Here is a 16,793-nt window from a genome sequence, read left to right on the forward strand (position 1 = left end):
GGGGACACTTTAGTACCACAATGGAGTTGCAAAGTGGCCGTCAGAGTTCCAGAGACAGAAAGGTGCTTATTTTAAATGCACCATTTGGGTTTTGGACATGCACAACCCAGTACTTTGCATTTTATGTATTACAATTTTTATTGACAGAATCAAATAATCAGTACAATAGGATAATACAAAAATACATTCAATACAATAAGAATCACAATAATAATATTTCATACAAATTTTAAATCATTCTTTCAAATTTAATTTCCATATGAACTAATTCAATCTTAATTCCATCCCCTAAATGAAATCCCTCACTCTGGATGAAAGTTGACAAAAATAAAGAATTAAAATAAATAACTGGAATATAATTATTAAACCTAATTTTCATAATAAATCATTGATAACCAAACTTCGTATTACTTTGCATTTTAAATGTTTATCATTGCATTAAGGTCTAACTGCTGATTTTATAAAGCCAGGTTATAAATGTCTGAAACTAAAGAATGTGCAAATGGCAATGGGATGCGGTCTGGGCATATTTGGGTGGGACTAGAGCAGGCCTAACAATTAGGGTGACCAGATTTTACGATTGTAAAATTCGGACCCATGGCCCCGCCCTGTTCCGCCCACCCCCAACCTCTTCTCATGCTTGGAGCCACATTGGGAGGGCATCTGCGCCTGCGCAGATGCGACGCAAAAAATGTCACTCGCATGCCCACATGCATGGGACATCACTGCGTTGCATCGGAGCATGCGCAGATGACCTCCCGACGCGATCCCAGACTGGAAGCTTTTCAAAATCCAGACAAAGTACCGAGTTTTGAAAAGCCATCCGGACAGTCCTCTTAATAAAAGGGGCATGTCCGAGTAAATCTGCATGTCTAGTAACTCTACTAAAAATGAACCTATTCCCCCATTTCAGAAGGAGGAATGAATGTTGAGGTCCTCAAAGACCAGGGGTAGGCAATTCCGGTCCTGGAGAGCCGGAGCCAGGTCAGGTTTTCGGGATCTCCACAATAAAATAAGCATGAGATAGATTTGCATCTCGAGGAGGCAGTGCATGCAAATCCATCTCATACATATTCATGGTGGAGATCCTGAAAACCTGACCTGGCTCCGGCTCTCCAGGACCGGAATTGCCTACGCCTGCTCAAAGACCAACACTGGAATTTACATCTTGCATCCAGAAAGTCTAGGTTTCAGAAAAGTCTTCCTGTTATGCAGAGTAGCACTAGAAGGATTGGGGGAGGGGGGAGGTCATCCCCTTAATTCTTCAATGCTTGATGTCTCCCTTGAAAGTGAATCTGGCAAGGAATACCAGAATCTGTGTCATTTTCGGAAGATGGCAGTGTTGGGAAACTGCTGCTAAGAATCATCGGCACCATTTTAGGTGCCGGCTCAGGCAGCAGAGGATGATGATTGTTGGCTCCAAAGCCCCACCAATTTTGAGTCCCAGGTAAGCCCTGGGACTGGCCCCAAAGCTCCCACCAATTCTGAGTCCCAGGTAAACCCTGTAAGGGGGAAGGGGATTGGGATTTGGGATTGAGTTTGCTGTCGGAGGCAGGCCTTTTCATGGGGGGCAGGAGTATAGATAGGGTTACCAGATGCCCTGGAAAACGGGTTTTGGAGAGCTCCGATGAGCACCGGCGGCATCCGGAGGGCCTCTGAGCATGCGCGGATGAGGTCACACACATCCGCGCATGCTCCAGGCCCTCCAGACGCAGCTGGAGCTTGTCGGAGAAGAGAGAAGGCTTTTTGGGGGCGGGGCTGTAGGCTGAACTGGGCGGGGATAGAGGTTGAATGGGGCGGGGTCACGTGTCCGGGGTTTTGTGGAACAAAATATGCCTCGGTTCACGTTAATCCAAATCGGATGCTGTTCACTCTCTGTCAACTCACCAACTGAACTTTCAATCCCATCATCCCACTCACTACTATCGATTCTCGCTACCAATTATTATAATGAATTCCACTCAAACGTCCTTATTAGTAAGACCATTTAGGGCTCCTTTTACTAAGCTGCAGTAGCTCTTTTAGCGTGTGCTGCCCCCTCACGCTACGCGCCAAGAACTAATGCCAGCTCAATGGTGACGTTAGCGTCTAGCGTGTGCGGCAATTCAGCACGCGCTAAAACCGCTAGTGCAGCTTAGTAAAAGGAGCCCTTAATGAAAAGGTAAATTATGAAATTGTTATATGTAAAGGAAGTCATGAATGTGAGGTAGGAGAGTTTGAGTTTATTTATAAAATTTATATTATGTAGCAGGTAAAGGGAAACCTCCCTGGTCTCAGCTTCTGAAGACGCATAATTGAGAAACATAGTTCTGTGTCGGGCTGGACTGTTTGCTAACGTGATGAGGAAATTCAGCGCAATACAGAATGAAAAACAATGAGGATCGTATGAAGTGAGACATATTGCAGCAATTGGCAAGGAGAAGAACTGTATTAATGAAATTTTGAATTTTGGGGTGAATAAATTAAGGGGGGAGGGTTCCTATATATGTTTGATTGTGTTGGTTGTATAAATGAGATTTATTGGATATTTGGATTTGATAAATTATAATAAAAGTATATACAGTGATGCCTTGGAATCCGAACTTAATCCGTTCCAGAACCCCGTTCGAGTTCCAAGACAATTTTTCCCATTGAAAATAATAGAAACTGGATTAATCCGTTCCTGGGTCCCGCAAACTCAAATTTTAACAGTAAATACACTGGATTTTTAGGGCAGAAACACACACATACAATGTGCAGGGGGTTCGGATTCCAAAGCAGAGTTCGGATTCTGGGACGTTCAGATTCCGAGGTACCACTGTATTTTGATAATGTAATATTGTAATGAATAGCTTCTTGGGTATTTAGTATTGCAATGTATTTGCATGAGATCTATTTGCAGGCACTGATTCCAATGCATGCAGATAGATCTCATGCATATTCATTGGGGAAATCCTGAGAACCCGACCTGGCGAGGGCTGAGGTTGGATGTTCCTGCTCTAACAGCTAGGTAACATTCAGACTGTCGGGAGATACTCCCATTCCTGCTAACCGATCCAAAGGTTTTCTTTTCTTGTCTGGCAAACAGAGGAAGAGCTTCACCAGGGAATTTCAGTATCTCCAAGAAGTATTTCTTAAAAAGTTCTTTGGGTGCTATCATTGGTACCCAAGGAAGGTTTTAATCATCTCAAATTGTGACACCTCAAATAGTTTTCCAACATTTCACATTTGTGCTGACAAGCACTACAATTTTGTTTAATTTTCACTGTACCATCTGTACCACTGTCAACGTCTCTTCCACACTATTTATCTTTCTTGAACAGTCGAGTCTTAGATTCTGTCACAGTTTCTTGAGCAGTGACATTAAATTCTATTCTAGTCTGTTCTCTAGTATTTATAAACCACTAAATTTCAAAAGGTTCAAAATGGTTGAGCAATAGATGTTCACGTATCCATACTACGTACATAGAAAATTGGTCATAAAGAAATATATGTCAGATTTTGATAATAAGCAAAATACATCCAAAATATATATATTTTCAAATGATTATGTAAGTAGATAGAAGATTGTTATTTAACAAATAACGTGAGATTATTCCAAATCTGACTGGTTTGATACACCTTTAAAAGTTGGAAAGCACAATACAATCTGATTACATGAGAATATCTCCTAGAACAAGTTGTTGTAATTACCTTAGGGGTCCTTTTACTAAGGCGCACTAGTGCGTCTTAGCACGTGCTAAAAATTAGCACGTCTTGGTTAAATTTAAAGGTACCTGACCAAAAATTATTTTTAATACAAAACATGCCAGCTTAAGTGTTATTCTAGTGTGATCCGCCCATCCCCCCTTAAAAAAGAATGCCTCTTCTATAGAGTATCAGGCACCGGATTCTTTGGGGTTCACTGAGAATATTTATGGATAGTAGAGACCAGTCGGAAGAGTTGGAAGCCCCTTTGCATGAGCGGGAGGGGGAACAGTATAAAAAGGGAATGAGGAGTAAGTTCAAGGTTTTTGGTTATCGTGATTTTCCCGCCAGAGCCCTAGTACTGTAGGAGACTCCTGAGGAAGTGACTGATTGTGGGCGGGAAAGTCAGAGAGGGTTTGCTGAAAGAGTAGCCAACAAAGTGTAATGGTGGCACTCAGGTTCTCCAAGGCCAAGGAATTCAAGACCACATCCTTTTAATGAGAAACTTCTGGAACCAGTCAAAAACATCTCCTGCTAAGCCCAGATCTCTGAGCTTAGCCAGCAACAAAGCATGGTCCCGTATGTCAATAGCACCTGAGATGTCAAAACGTAATAAGATAATTTGATGACCAAAACTTAATACTTCACTTCAGATACCAAAGCAACTAGCATCATTTTTGTAATAGGTAAACTCCTTTATTCAAATTATATAGGATGCAAGGTGTTAAAATCCATCTACGTAGTTGATCAATTTTGTAATAAGAGAAATACCTGCAACAAGTCTAAAATTGCATGATATAAATGAGAAGCCTTAGGAATAGGTGTCAAACTCTCTCATTGAAAGATGAAGATATCCTGAATGTACTACACAATCGACAAATGAACCAAGTCATAATGAAAACTCACGGGGAAAATTCTATATTCAAATAGCTGGACAACAGTCCAGAATACAATTAGATTTAGATAGTTTATGAAGAAAGGGGCCGGCTTCTTCTTTGATAACTCCCTCCAATCCTTCCCTGCTTCACTGATGAAATTTGAACAAAGCTCGATTACCCTCTCCTCCCTATCATACTTCAGGAAGCTCCTGATGGGATCTCACTACTGCATACATCAGAGGTATGGATGGAGACTATTGGAGTGATTGCTATAACTTTATGCAAGGGATCTACAGTCACCATCCAGTAAGTGCAGTGTGGAAAGCTGTATGAGCTGCTGGAAGTTGGGAGTTTGGGTCTCAGTTACTATAGAGGAGTGTAACTGAGTGCGCTTGTTTAAAGACTTAAATCTTGTGATGCATTTGTGGCAGAAGTTGTGGCCTAAGGCTCGCTACAGTGTTTGACTAGGATTGTGAATAAGAATGTATGACCACATGATATGGACCAACCAGAGGTCCATCAAGCCTTAAGAACATAAGAATAACCTTACTGTGTCAGACCAATGGTCCATCAAGCCCAGTAGCCCGTTCTCACGGTGGCCAATCCAGGTCCCTAGTACCTGGCCAAAACCCAAAGAGTAACAACATTCCAGCATCTCAAAGAATAGCAAGATTCCAGAACCTCAATGAGAGCAACATTCCAGAGCTGAGATTATGATGTCATAATGCCTCATTCCACAGTGCCTCAGAGCCAACCTCATCAGTGATGTTACAGTGGCTTGATTGTCCTATACTTGGCTCGCATAAGAATTGTCATACTGGGACAGACCAAAGGTCCATCAAGCCCAGTAGCCCGTTCTCACAGTGGCCAATCCAGGTCACTAGTATCTGGCCAAAACCAAAGGAGTAGCAACATTTCATGCAATGGCAAGCAGTGGCTTCCCCCATGTCTTTCTCAATAATAGACTATGGACTTTTCCTTTCTTAAAACCAGCTACGCTATCCACTCTTACCAAGTAATCTGTGTCTGACAGTAGCCAGTCCAGGTCCCTAGGAAGAACCTGGTAGACTCCAAAGAATGCACCCATTTTTGCAGTTCTCTCCTAGTGAAGAGCAGTAGCGCTCAGGGTCTACTTGGTTTGTAATTGTTATGGTGTTCTCCTCTAGGAATTTGTCCAAGTCCCTGTTTAACCTAGCTATGTTAGATGCCTCGACTGCATTCACATTTCTCTTATTAGTGTACTGCTGTAAATATAATTTATATCTTCCAATTCACATTTAACATTTCTTCTGATTTTCTAGATAGCAGGAATCAGGGCATTATTCTGCTCACAACCTGAATTTGAATCTTAGGCTAAATGAGTTTGGGTGCTGAACTCTGCTTTTTTAATGCAATAAGTTGTCTGGATTGGGGGGGTTTGGTGGGGGGGAGTCGCTTGTGTTTGGGTTGTAATATTATGTCATGCTATGACTGCTTTTTACGAGTTTGTATGATGTGCAGTGTTGTTTTTAGCACAATTTTAAAGTGTATTTTAATGTTTTATTAGGTATGGATTTTTTGTTACCCGCATAGAATTGCTGGATATGCGGGATATAAATTTTTAAATAAATAAATTTATTTCAGATAGCCTCTAGACAACGTAGCCATCCATCTGCTTTTGGTCGGAAAATGAGTTCTTTGCCTTAGCCGGGAGAAAAGCTGACTAGGGCAGACAATGACAAACTATCATGCAAGTGGTGGCCCCCATATGTCATTCACAACTTAGGGCTCCTTTTACAAAGGTGCGTTAGGGCCTTAACGTGCGGAATAGCGCATGCTAAAATGCCCCGCGCGCTAGCCGCTACCGCCTCTTGAGCAGGCGGTAGTTTTTTGGGTAGCCCGTGCTAATCCGGTGCGTGCTTTAAAAACGCTAGCGCACCTTTGTAAAAGGAGCCCTTAGTACTTACTTAGAGGCGGAGGCATAGCTGGGGGGGGGGGGAAAGGGGGGCAGCCATGCCCCTGAATGGATTTTGAATGAAAATGGGGCCTATGTGGATTTTTACAAATGTTATGGTTATTAAAACCCAGCACCTATCTCACAAGTCTGCTCCAACTGAAATCAAAACCTGGTTATGCCAATGCTTAGAGCAGGGGTGTCCAATGTCAGTCCTCGAGGGCCGCAATCCAGTCGGGTTTTCAGGATTTCCCCAATGAATATGCATGAGATCTATTAGCATACAATGAAAGCAGTGCATGCAAATAGACCTCATGTATATTCATTGGGGAAATCCTGAAAATCCGACTGGACTGCGGCCCTCGAGGACCGACATTGGATACCCCTGGCTTAGAGGGAGCTACATTTGCCTTTGACTGGTTGAATCACTTGTGTGGGACCATCTTGCGTTAAACTACTTCCACACAAAAGTGGCAAGCGCACGTTGATTTGTATGTTAATTCCATGTTGTGCTAGCGGGTCATGGACAGAGAATAGGCATGGGCTGCGTACTATAGTTAGCATGTTGTATTTACCATATGCCAGTGGTCTCAAATAGAGAGTGACAACGGTGACAAAATTCATCACCGTTCCCGTCCCCGCGGATAACCGCGGGAAACCATCTTCATGTCATTCTTTAAGGAGAGAGGGAAGAATCATCTGAACTTGACCGGTTAGTACGGCTGATTATCACCACTGCTAAACTGAAAGCCAGTTATTTTGTGGGGCAAAACCTGTCCATGATTCATAAATACATTTAATATTTATTTTTTACATCAGAGCTTATTATTTAGTAATTTTTATTGAATGGGTACCAGTTCTTATGTGTCTTATGTAATCCTTTATTTTACACTTCTTTTCGGTGCTGTTCATCTTTGTGCATTTTGGTGCTGCCCGTGGACCAAGAGGGAATGTCAACCTCTACACGAACAAATCCAAAGAAAGAGCAGAACAGTCGAGGTCTCCAAGCCAAAGGGAATTTATTGATCAAATGATTAGAACAATATCAAGACTTGACTCGACACAGACCTTGTTTCGGCCAAAAAGCCTACCTCAGGAGTCCTAGAGGAATTATTAGAAAAGGGATGGTAAACAAGACCAAGAATGTTATAATGCCTATGTATTGCTCAATGGTGCGACCTCACCTTGAGTACTGTGTTCAGTTTTGGTCTCTATATCTCAAAAAAGATATAGCGGCATTAGACAAAGTTTCAAAGAAGAGTGATCAAGTTGATAAAGGGGATAGAACTCCTCTCGTATGAGGAAAGACTAAAGAGGTTAGGGCTCTTCATCTTGGAAAAGAGATGACTGAGGGGAGATATGACTGAAGTCTACAAAATCCTGAGTGGTGTAGAACGGGTACAAGTGGATCTATTTTTTTTTTTTTTTTTTTTACTGCATCAAGATTTACAAAGACTAGGGGACATTCGATGAAGTTACAGAGTAATACTTTTAAAGCCAATAGGAGGAAATATTTTTTCATTCAGAGAATACTTAAGCCCTGGAATGCATTGCCAGAGGTTGTGGTAAGAGCGGTTAATGTATCTGGTTTTAAAAAAAGGTTTAGACAAGTTCCTGGAGGAAAAGTCCATAAACTGCTGTTGAGACAGACATGGGAGAAGGCACTGCTTGCCCTGGATTGGTATCATGGAATGTTGCTAGTATTTGGGTTTTTGCCAGGTACTTGTGGCTTGAATTGGCTTCCACGAAGACGGGATACTGGGCTAGAAGGACCATTGGTCTGATCCAGTAAGGCTATCCTTATGTTCTAATTGCTGAATCAACTTTCATATAAGAGACATAAGAATAGCCTTACTGGGTCAGACCAATGGTCCATCAAGCCCAGTAGCCTGTTCTCATGGTGGCCAATCCAGGTCAATAATACCTGGCCAAAACCCAAAGAGTAACAATATTCCATGCTATCGATTCAGGGCAAGCAGTGACTTCCCCCATGCCTTTCTCAATAACAGACTATGGACTTTTCCTCCAGGAACTTGTCCAAACCTTTCAGAAAACCAGCTATGCTATCCGCTCTTACCACAACTGGGTAACCACTAGGCCATATGACAAAGTCACTGGAAAAACAATATAGACCGCCACAATATCATGTGAAAAAATGCCGTGTCGAGTCTTGTTATTGTTCTAATCATCTGATCAGTAAATTCCCTTTGGGTTCCTTTACAAAGGTGCGCTAGGGCCTAATAGGGCGCGTTAAATTTCCGAGCGCACTAGCCACTACTGCCTCCTTTTTAGAAGGTGGAAGATTTTCGGCTACTGCGAACTATTGCGCTAAAAACCCTAGCGCACCTTCGTAAAAGGAGCCCTTTGTCTTGGAGACCTGGACTGCTCTGTATTTTTGTGCTGAACATGTCTGTAGCTGCTTTTATATTCATTTATGGAAATATGCTATAGAATGCTTTGATTTTACTTTTTTCGGCGTTTTTTTTATTTTTTTATATACTTTGGCAATGATTGTGCACTCTATGTTAACAGATTATCGTCGTCTGAAAAGACGATTAATTCTTAAATAAAAATTAAATCTTTTTTTTTTTTTCCCAGAGTCATATGGTTCCAGGGAAACGATGCTCGTCTGTTGAGTGCTTGAAGCTGGATTACGTTAAATGAACGTATGCCTCGTCATGTTGTAACACTCACTATTTTTGACTAGTCCAGCAATTGAGAAGCCTAGAGTGCAGCCTATAGAAAACCAGATCACACTCCTTTATTGTTAAAATACAAATTAAAAGAAAGAAGTTCTTAGTCAAAAAGACAATGAGGACGGAAAAATGGTTGCTTTGCTTTTCGGTTAAAGCGATGTGCTCGTGAACCCAATGAAATGATGACTACAGTTACTTTAATCTGGTTAACCCTTTAGAAGAGAATAATTCAGAAAACAATGGGTGATATAAAGGATTTTCTGAGACTGATTAGTATAATATATTTTGTGACTCTACAGCATAAGGATGCTGCAAATCTCGTCCTAGTCAATAAAGGTATCGCCGTTGGAAGAGGACAAATGGCTTACCTGACTGAGATGGAATTGCAGTTTAAGTTCCCTAAAGACGGAGATTCTTGTAAAGTGGAGGTGGTGCAAAATGAACCGGTGACTCAGCGAGTTGGAGCACTCACGCCTCAGGTCAGTCCTGGTTGCAGAGCCCAGTTCAAAGATTGATTTTTATACAGAGGAACGTGTGGAAGGATTTCCAGCGTGCAAAACTGCATCGTGTGAGCATGTTGCTATTTAGAGTGTGTGACCGTGCCTGAGGAAAGGTGGCTAAAATAGCCAGGGCGGGATTAAGACCAGCTGATGCCCTAAGCGCAGCCCTGCAATGTGCCCCTTGGCCCTTCCATTATTTAACTGAAAAGATATTGAGACCCTCTTGAGTGGGGACTGTCTCTTGCGTGTTAATGTACAGCTCTGCGTGCATCTGGTAGCGAAATAGAAATGATTAGTAGTAGTAATAGTTAATACGTTCTGAGAAATATTATTGTAGGTAAAAAAAATCATATATTTATAATGATTAGAAAAACATTGAAATTCATGTTTAATAATATGCGTGGCAAACAGCAATGAAAGAGTTAAGGGCATGATAGCTAGGGGGAGGTAAATACTCGGTGGTGCTTATATTGTTTAATGGTTAATCCAAGGCTGAAAGTAGCAGTCTCAAAACACTGAGACGGTGATGGGACAAAGTCACGCCGACATTTCGGCACAGACAAATGGGCATAAGACTCCAGCGCGCCACTGTAAAAGTTAATTTTAAAGAGCTCCGACGCGGGGTGTGGTGTTCCCCCCACTTTACTTAAGTTTCCTCTATAATGGGGAGGGTTCCAACCTCTCCAACCACCTCCCCAACGGCAGCGCAAACACTATTAAGTAAACTGGGGAGGTTCCCCCCCTCACATCTCCCGTCGGAGCTCTTTTAAAATTAACTTTTCTGGCGGTGCGCTGGAGTCTTGCACCCAATTGTTTGTGCCGAAAATGTCGGCGTGTCCCGCGCACGAATGACTGAACCCATTGAGACAGGCCTGTTTTTCATGTCATGGCAGAGAGCAGAATGCAGAATTTGCGTTTGAACTTCTGTAACTTTTACTTAATTTTATTTTTTTCCACCTAAAATGATGGGGGTTATGATTCTTGTATTAAAAATTGCTCTAACAGAATTTATTTTATTTTTTTTTAACTCATTTTTTGTTTCTGGTGACTGTAGTCACCTTTTCCCAAAGATGGTTGTATATGTTGCTCTTGAGATGACAACGTTTCTTTCTTGCTGTGAATGCAAAAGCAGGGCTTTGGATATCGGTTAATATAAATTGTACTATGATTGGTTGATTAGGGTGATATTCAAAGTTATATTCTAGAGTCTTTTTCCTACGCAGTTAACATGTGAATGAACATGCGTTAACTACTTCCACACAAAAGTGGCAAGCACATGTTAATTCCATGTTGTGCTAGGCGGGTCATGGACAGAGAAAAGGCATGGGCTGCATACTATAGTTAGCATGTTGTATTTACCATATGCCAGTGGTCTCCAACTCAAACCCTTTGCAGGGCCACATTTTGGCTTTGTAGGTACTTGGAGGACCTCAGAAAAAATAGTTAATGTCTTATTAAAGAAATGACAATTTTGCATGAGGTAAAACACTTTGTAGTTTATAAATCTTCCCTTTTGGCCAAGTCTTAATAATAATATTGTAATTTTTAGCTAAAGAGAGATATGATCAAGAAACTGTTTTATTTTACTTTTGTGATTATGATAAACATACCGAGGGCCTCAAAATAGTAACTTGCGGGCTGCATGTGGCTCCTGGGCTGCAAGTTTGAGACCACTGCCATATGCTAACCGTCACTTTTTGCACCAAGGGCATTCAGGATTGGGATAGCAAGAAGATCTTTTTTGTATGACCCAACACAGGCTGTGTTTCAGCATCTGTGCCTGTGTCAGATGTCTTAAAATAACACAAATAATCCTGAAACAAAGAGAGGCAGCAATCCATAAACAGTAAAAGCAGCAAACCAAACAATGCAGTCCAGCAAGTATAGAAGAACGCAGATTTATTGATTTAAGGGTAATATATAGAATCAAATAGAAATAAATCCAAAAGAGAATAAAGATAAATACCTTTTATATTGAGTAGGGGCCTTAGATGCCTGAGCCAATCAGGGTCTTAGGCCCCTCCCAGTACATCACCAGCACCTGGCTTAGGGCTCCTTTTATGAAGCCATAGGAAGTCTATTAGCGTCGGAGCAAATACCGCTGTGGCTGGCGATAAAAAATTCTAACACAGCTTCGTAAAGTGTGTGGGGGGGTTAGTATGATTTTTTTTTAAAAATAAGCAATACATTCAAGAGCTTAAAGAATAGAAGACAGAACAAATAGGAATCCTTTATGCTGCCTTCATAACTAACCCCCACCCCTTTTACGAAGCCACGTTAGGATTTTTTAAATCTCCGCCCACAGCGGTATTAGCTCCGACGCTCATAGAATTCCTTTCAACGTCAGAGCCGGCAATAAAAAATGCCTAATGTGGCTTCGTAAAAAGAGCCTTAAACCAGGTAATATTCATCCTCAACAATTGTTATTTTGAACACCGGCCATTGCAGCTGAAATAAATCCAGATATTTAGCACTGTTAACATGGTAGTGGGCAGTTCTCAAAATCTGGAATGAGCAGTGACTGGCACCACTATTGGATAGCGGCATCATTACTACTGCTACTATTAATTATTTCTGTAGTGCTACCATAGGACGCAGCGCTGTACAGAGTCACAAAGAAGAAAACAATCCCTGCTTGAAAGAGCTTACAATCTAAACAGCCAAGACAGACAAATAGGTTGTCATGGATACAGTTAAGGGGAACGGTTAATCAGCTGGCTGGGTTGGAGGGCAGAGGGGAGTACTGGGCAGTCACATTGTGACATCGCTGATGAGGTTGGCTCTTATTGGTGAAATGAGGCATTATGACATCACAAGCTCAGCTCTGCTTCCCAAAGACTGAAACTCTTCACACTACTGCTATTATTAATTATTTTTATAGTTCTATCAGATGTACGCTTCGCTGTACAGAGTCACAAAGAACATTCAGTTTGCTCTCTGGATAGCTAAGCAGCTGGGACAATCTTTAGTGTACCAAATATCACTGTTAACCTCTGGCTCCACCTTTGCCCATCCCCCTGCTGCCCAGGGACATTCCAAGATAGTCTAATAATATTCAATGGCACTATCCAGATAGTGCTTTGAGTATTGGTGGATAGCCACAGCCAAGGAAAATATTCCGATAGCTACAGGAGTTATCTGGGTGCTTCCCTTTGAATATTGGGCCCAAAGAGGGTACTCGTAATTCTGCCTTTTATTATTTAGCACTAGTTTTGTGAAACCATCTCCCCGAGGAGTTAAGGGGCGAACTGTCTGCAGTTTGCTTTAGGTAACATTTGAAAGCTTATTACTTTCTGGCTGGCGTTTGGGGATAAAGTGGAATAGATGGTTAGGGAGATGAATGATGAAATCTGTGAAAGCAAAGAATACACATGCTGAATAAATTTTTAAGGGTTTGTATCTATGGGATGGGTTTTGGGCTTTTATTTATGCAATTCCTTTCCGGGGTTTTATTGTTTTTGTTATGTCAACCTCTGAATGAGTTTGGTCTTAAAAGGCAGTATATCGAGTCTAATAAACTGTAAAGTGTTTTGAAGGAAACTTAACAGCTTATGGAAATAATAATAATAACTTTATTTTTACATACCGTAATGCCACAAACAGTTTAAAGTGGTTTATAAAGGAAGAGACTGTATACAGACAGCAATATTACAAAAACTTCCAAAATTACATCAGTGTAATAGGATTGGAAGTATTCGAAGATACATCAGAATTTGAATTGACTTTCTAAAGGTTTGGTAGGAGAATGCGTTTGGAAATGTACTTAGTTAAACATTTATTCCATCTGCCTGCTTGAAATGATAGCGTTCTATCTAGAAATCTCTTATAGATACAACCCTTCAAGGATGGAAAAACAAACAAATGAGCACTGCCTAAGAATTCAAAATGGTATGATAGATTGGAGATAAACTTGTAATAGTTTTGAAGCAGAGGCAAGCAAACTTAAAAATGACCCTTGCTTCCACAGGTAACCGGTGCAGTTTTTTTTTTTGTAGTAAGAGCTTATATGATCTGATTTTTTCAGACCATTTGGTGCCGGTCTGAAAGCCAGTAACTATTCAGCTCTGCTGAAGAGCATGCTCTGAAAACTACACTGGTAATGTGACGCTAACCTGAACTCTTCTCTTTAGCATGTCCATATGGAATGTTTCCATTGAGTGCACTTGATTAACTAAAGCTGCAGTGTTTCAGCAGATGAATGGATGCACTTGTAACAGCCAACAATGAGGTTCCAAAGGGAATTAGCTTGTTAATTTTGTGGCTTTGGCTTGGCCATAATGAAAAGCCTATTGTCCAGTTTTTCTAAAGCTCGACGGATTTCGTAATCCTCACAATTTCCTCGCCATTGGTTACATACCGATAATGTATGACTTTCGATTTCTTGTCTTGAGATTTCCAAGAGTATTACAAAGAAAAATTAAAAAATATTTTTGATTGAATTTATAAGATATTATACTCTGTGGCTGGATCACGTGACTAACAGTATTTTATAATTGTACTTTCATCAGAGCAGCTATTGTATCATAAAAAATGAAATGGAATTCGTAATAAGCATGATGTTTCCTTTTCGCTGGTGTATGAATCACAGTTGTTTTTTTGCTGTTTACGTTACTAGGTATTTGGCTGCCGCTTCTTACCTGACGAGGTCAAATATGTTCATAATGGTTCCCCATTGCTGGACGAGGACAGTGTGATGTTAAGAGTGTACAGGTAGAATCCATCTTATTTTCGCCCTGTGATATTGTTAGAGAATGTCACGAGAACAGCTTTTTCCCCGTCCCCGCGGGAACTCATTTTCCCGTCCCTGTGAGTTCTTTTCCTGTCCCTGCCCCATTCTTCCAAGCTCCGTCCTCATCTGCACAAGCCTCAAACACGTTAAAATCATAAGTGTTCGAGGCTTGTGCTGTTAAGGGGACAGGGATAGAGACAGCGACAAAACTCGTGGGGACAGGACGGGGAAATTGAGTTTCTGCGGGAACGGGGAAAAATTTATCCCCATGTCATTCTCTAGATATTGTACCAAATTCTGTCAAGAAAATTATTTCAAATATTGGAATTAAGGGACCAGAAAGAACCTAATTTGTAATATATCTCTGAATGGAGTTTGGGGACTTACAAAATCTATTTCAGATTCATTATCTTAAAAATAAAAAAAAAGCCAAACCTGAAAAATATGCATGGCGTAGTTCCAAACTGCAAAAATCTCTGTGCACTAGTGCAGTTTTACCTGGAAAACTGAGTGTTCACCATGACTTCTATTTAAGGCCCATTAAACTTCTGAACAAACAAGATATTACACATGCACTGATAAAAGGCAGCGTGTATTACCTGCAATGCTAAACTAGGTGGGGTAGAAACCAAATAAGCTTGATCTAATCTATCTAAAAATTAGATACAGATGATGAAGCAGAGAAAATGACTGCAGATAATGACCATAGGCCTAACCAGTCCTCCCATCTATAAATATGTTGAAGAGCACAAGCCCGAGCACCGAACCCTGCAGCACCCCACTCGTGACGCTTTTCCAGTCTGAGTATTGTCCATTTATCCCCACTCTCTGTTTCCTATCCGCCAACCAGTTTTTAATCCATGAGGGTATATCACCCTCGATTCCATGGCTCACAATTTTTCGAAGTAGACGTTCATGCTGGACCTTGTCAAACGCCTTCTGCCAAATCCCAGTCTCCTTCCAAATCTTCCAATCAATTGATATATCTGGTATTTTATAATTAGGATTATTCCAAATAGGAGCCCAGAAATACAGAAACTTTAAAAGTGTGTCCTTCAAGGAAAGAGCAAAAACAGTCAAATACTATTCCAGTGATACCAATGGACTTGAGTATGTTAAGTAGAAGCTCATGGTTGACCACATCAAACACAGATAAAAGGTCGAATGATAATGCACGTGGGATCTCTCAGAAAGAGAAAGAGATAATGGTTACTGTGGATGGGCAGTCTAGGGGCCAGATTCACAAAGCAAACCAATCTTGTACCGGTTTGTGACCCCTTTATGATCAAATTTCCCTCCGGCCTGATTCACTTACCTCTCCTGCGATCCGCTTCGAATCCGTGCATGCAAATGAGGTGAAATGCGTGCAAAGTAAGCAGGGATGCAATTCACAACACCAAATTTCACATCTGACTGGGCTGGCTGATCAACTGAAGAAGCGACTGCTGGGGACCAGTTGAAAATGTTTTTCCGACTTGAAGCTCTGCTCTCTGCCCTCTGCTCTGCAATCTCTCCTGCCTGCTTGCCTTGTCAAATGCCTTCTGAAAATCCAGGTCACCTCTGTCTATCTGCCTGTTTACTCCCTCGAAGAAGTGCAGCAAGTTCGTTGAGCAAGATCTTCCTTTGCTAAAGCGTGCTGGCTGACCCTCATCAGATTGTGTTCGTCAAAGTGCTCAATGATGATGTCCTTTATCAGCGCCTTTACCATCTTTCCCGGTACTGAGGTCAGACTCACTGGTCTGTAGTTTCCCGGATCACCCCTTGAACCTTTCTTTAAGATCGGCGTAACATTCGCCACCTTCCAGTCTTCCAGAATCCTTCCTGTTTTAATCGACAGATTGGCTATTAGTTGAAGGAGTTCAGCTATAGCCCCTTTCAGTTCCTTGATTGCCCTCGGATGGATGTCATCCGGTCCCGGGGATTTATAATTTTTAAGCCTATCAATCTGCCTGCATACCTCTTCTAGACTGACCGTCGACCCTGTCAGTTTCCCGTATTCATTTCCCGCATATAGCTTGTTGGCTTCCGGTATGTTGTGTATATCCTCTTCGATAAACACAGACACAAAAAATGTGTTCAGTTTGTCAGTGATGGCGTTGTCCTCCTTTAGCACTCCCTTTATTCCATGGTCATCCAACGGCCCCACAGCTTCCTTCGCGAGTCGTTTCCCCTTAATATATCAAAAGAACGGCTTGAAGTTTTTTGCCTCCTTGGCTATTTTTTTCTCGTAGTCTCTTTTGGCCCCTCTTACCGCCTTATGGCACCTGCTTTGATGCTGTTTGTGCTTTTTCCAGTTTCCGTCCGTTTTCGACCTTTTCCATTCCTTAAACGTAGTCTTCTTGTCTCTGATCGCTTCCTTCACCGCTACAGTGAGCCACGCCATTTCCTTGT

At 41.5% G+C, this 16,793-nt stretch overlaps 1 protein-coding gene across 5 annotated transcripts in view; it reads left to right on the forward strand.

Moving 5' to 3' along the window:
* Positions 1-16,793, forward strand: part of LOC117346421 (FRAS1-related extracellular matrix protein 1-like) — a 225,785-nt gene that overhangs the window by 25,327 nt on the left and 183,665 nt on the right. For all 5 annotated transcript variants that reach the window (XR_004536585.1, XR_004536584.1, XR_004536582.1 and 2 more), the window contains 2 exons: positions 9,076-9,652; positions 14,289-14,383. Coding sequence is in view for 1 of the 5 variants with exons in the window: in XM_033915953.1 (XP_033771844.1) it covers positions 9,413-9,652; positions 14,289-14,383 (335 nt within the window). In the remaining 4 variants the exon portion in view is untranslated. The remainder of the gene's footprint in view (positions 1-9,075; positions 9,653-14,288; positions 14,384-16,793) is intronic.

Source organism: Geotrypetes seraphini, chromosome 12 (genome assembly GCF_902459505.1).
Source record: "Geotrypetes seraphini chromosome 12, aGeoSer1.1, whole genome shotgun sequence".
Taxonomy (NCBI): domain Eukaryota; kingdom Metazoa; phylum Chordata; class Amphibia; order Gymnophiona; family Dermophiidae; genus Geotrypetes; species Geotrypetes seraphini.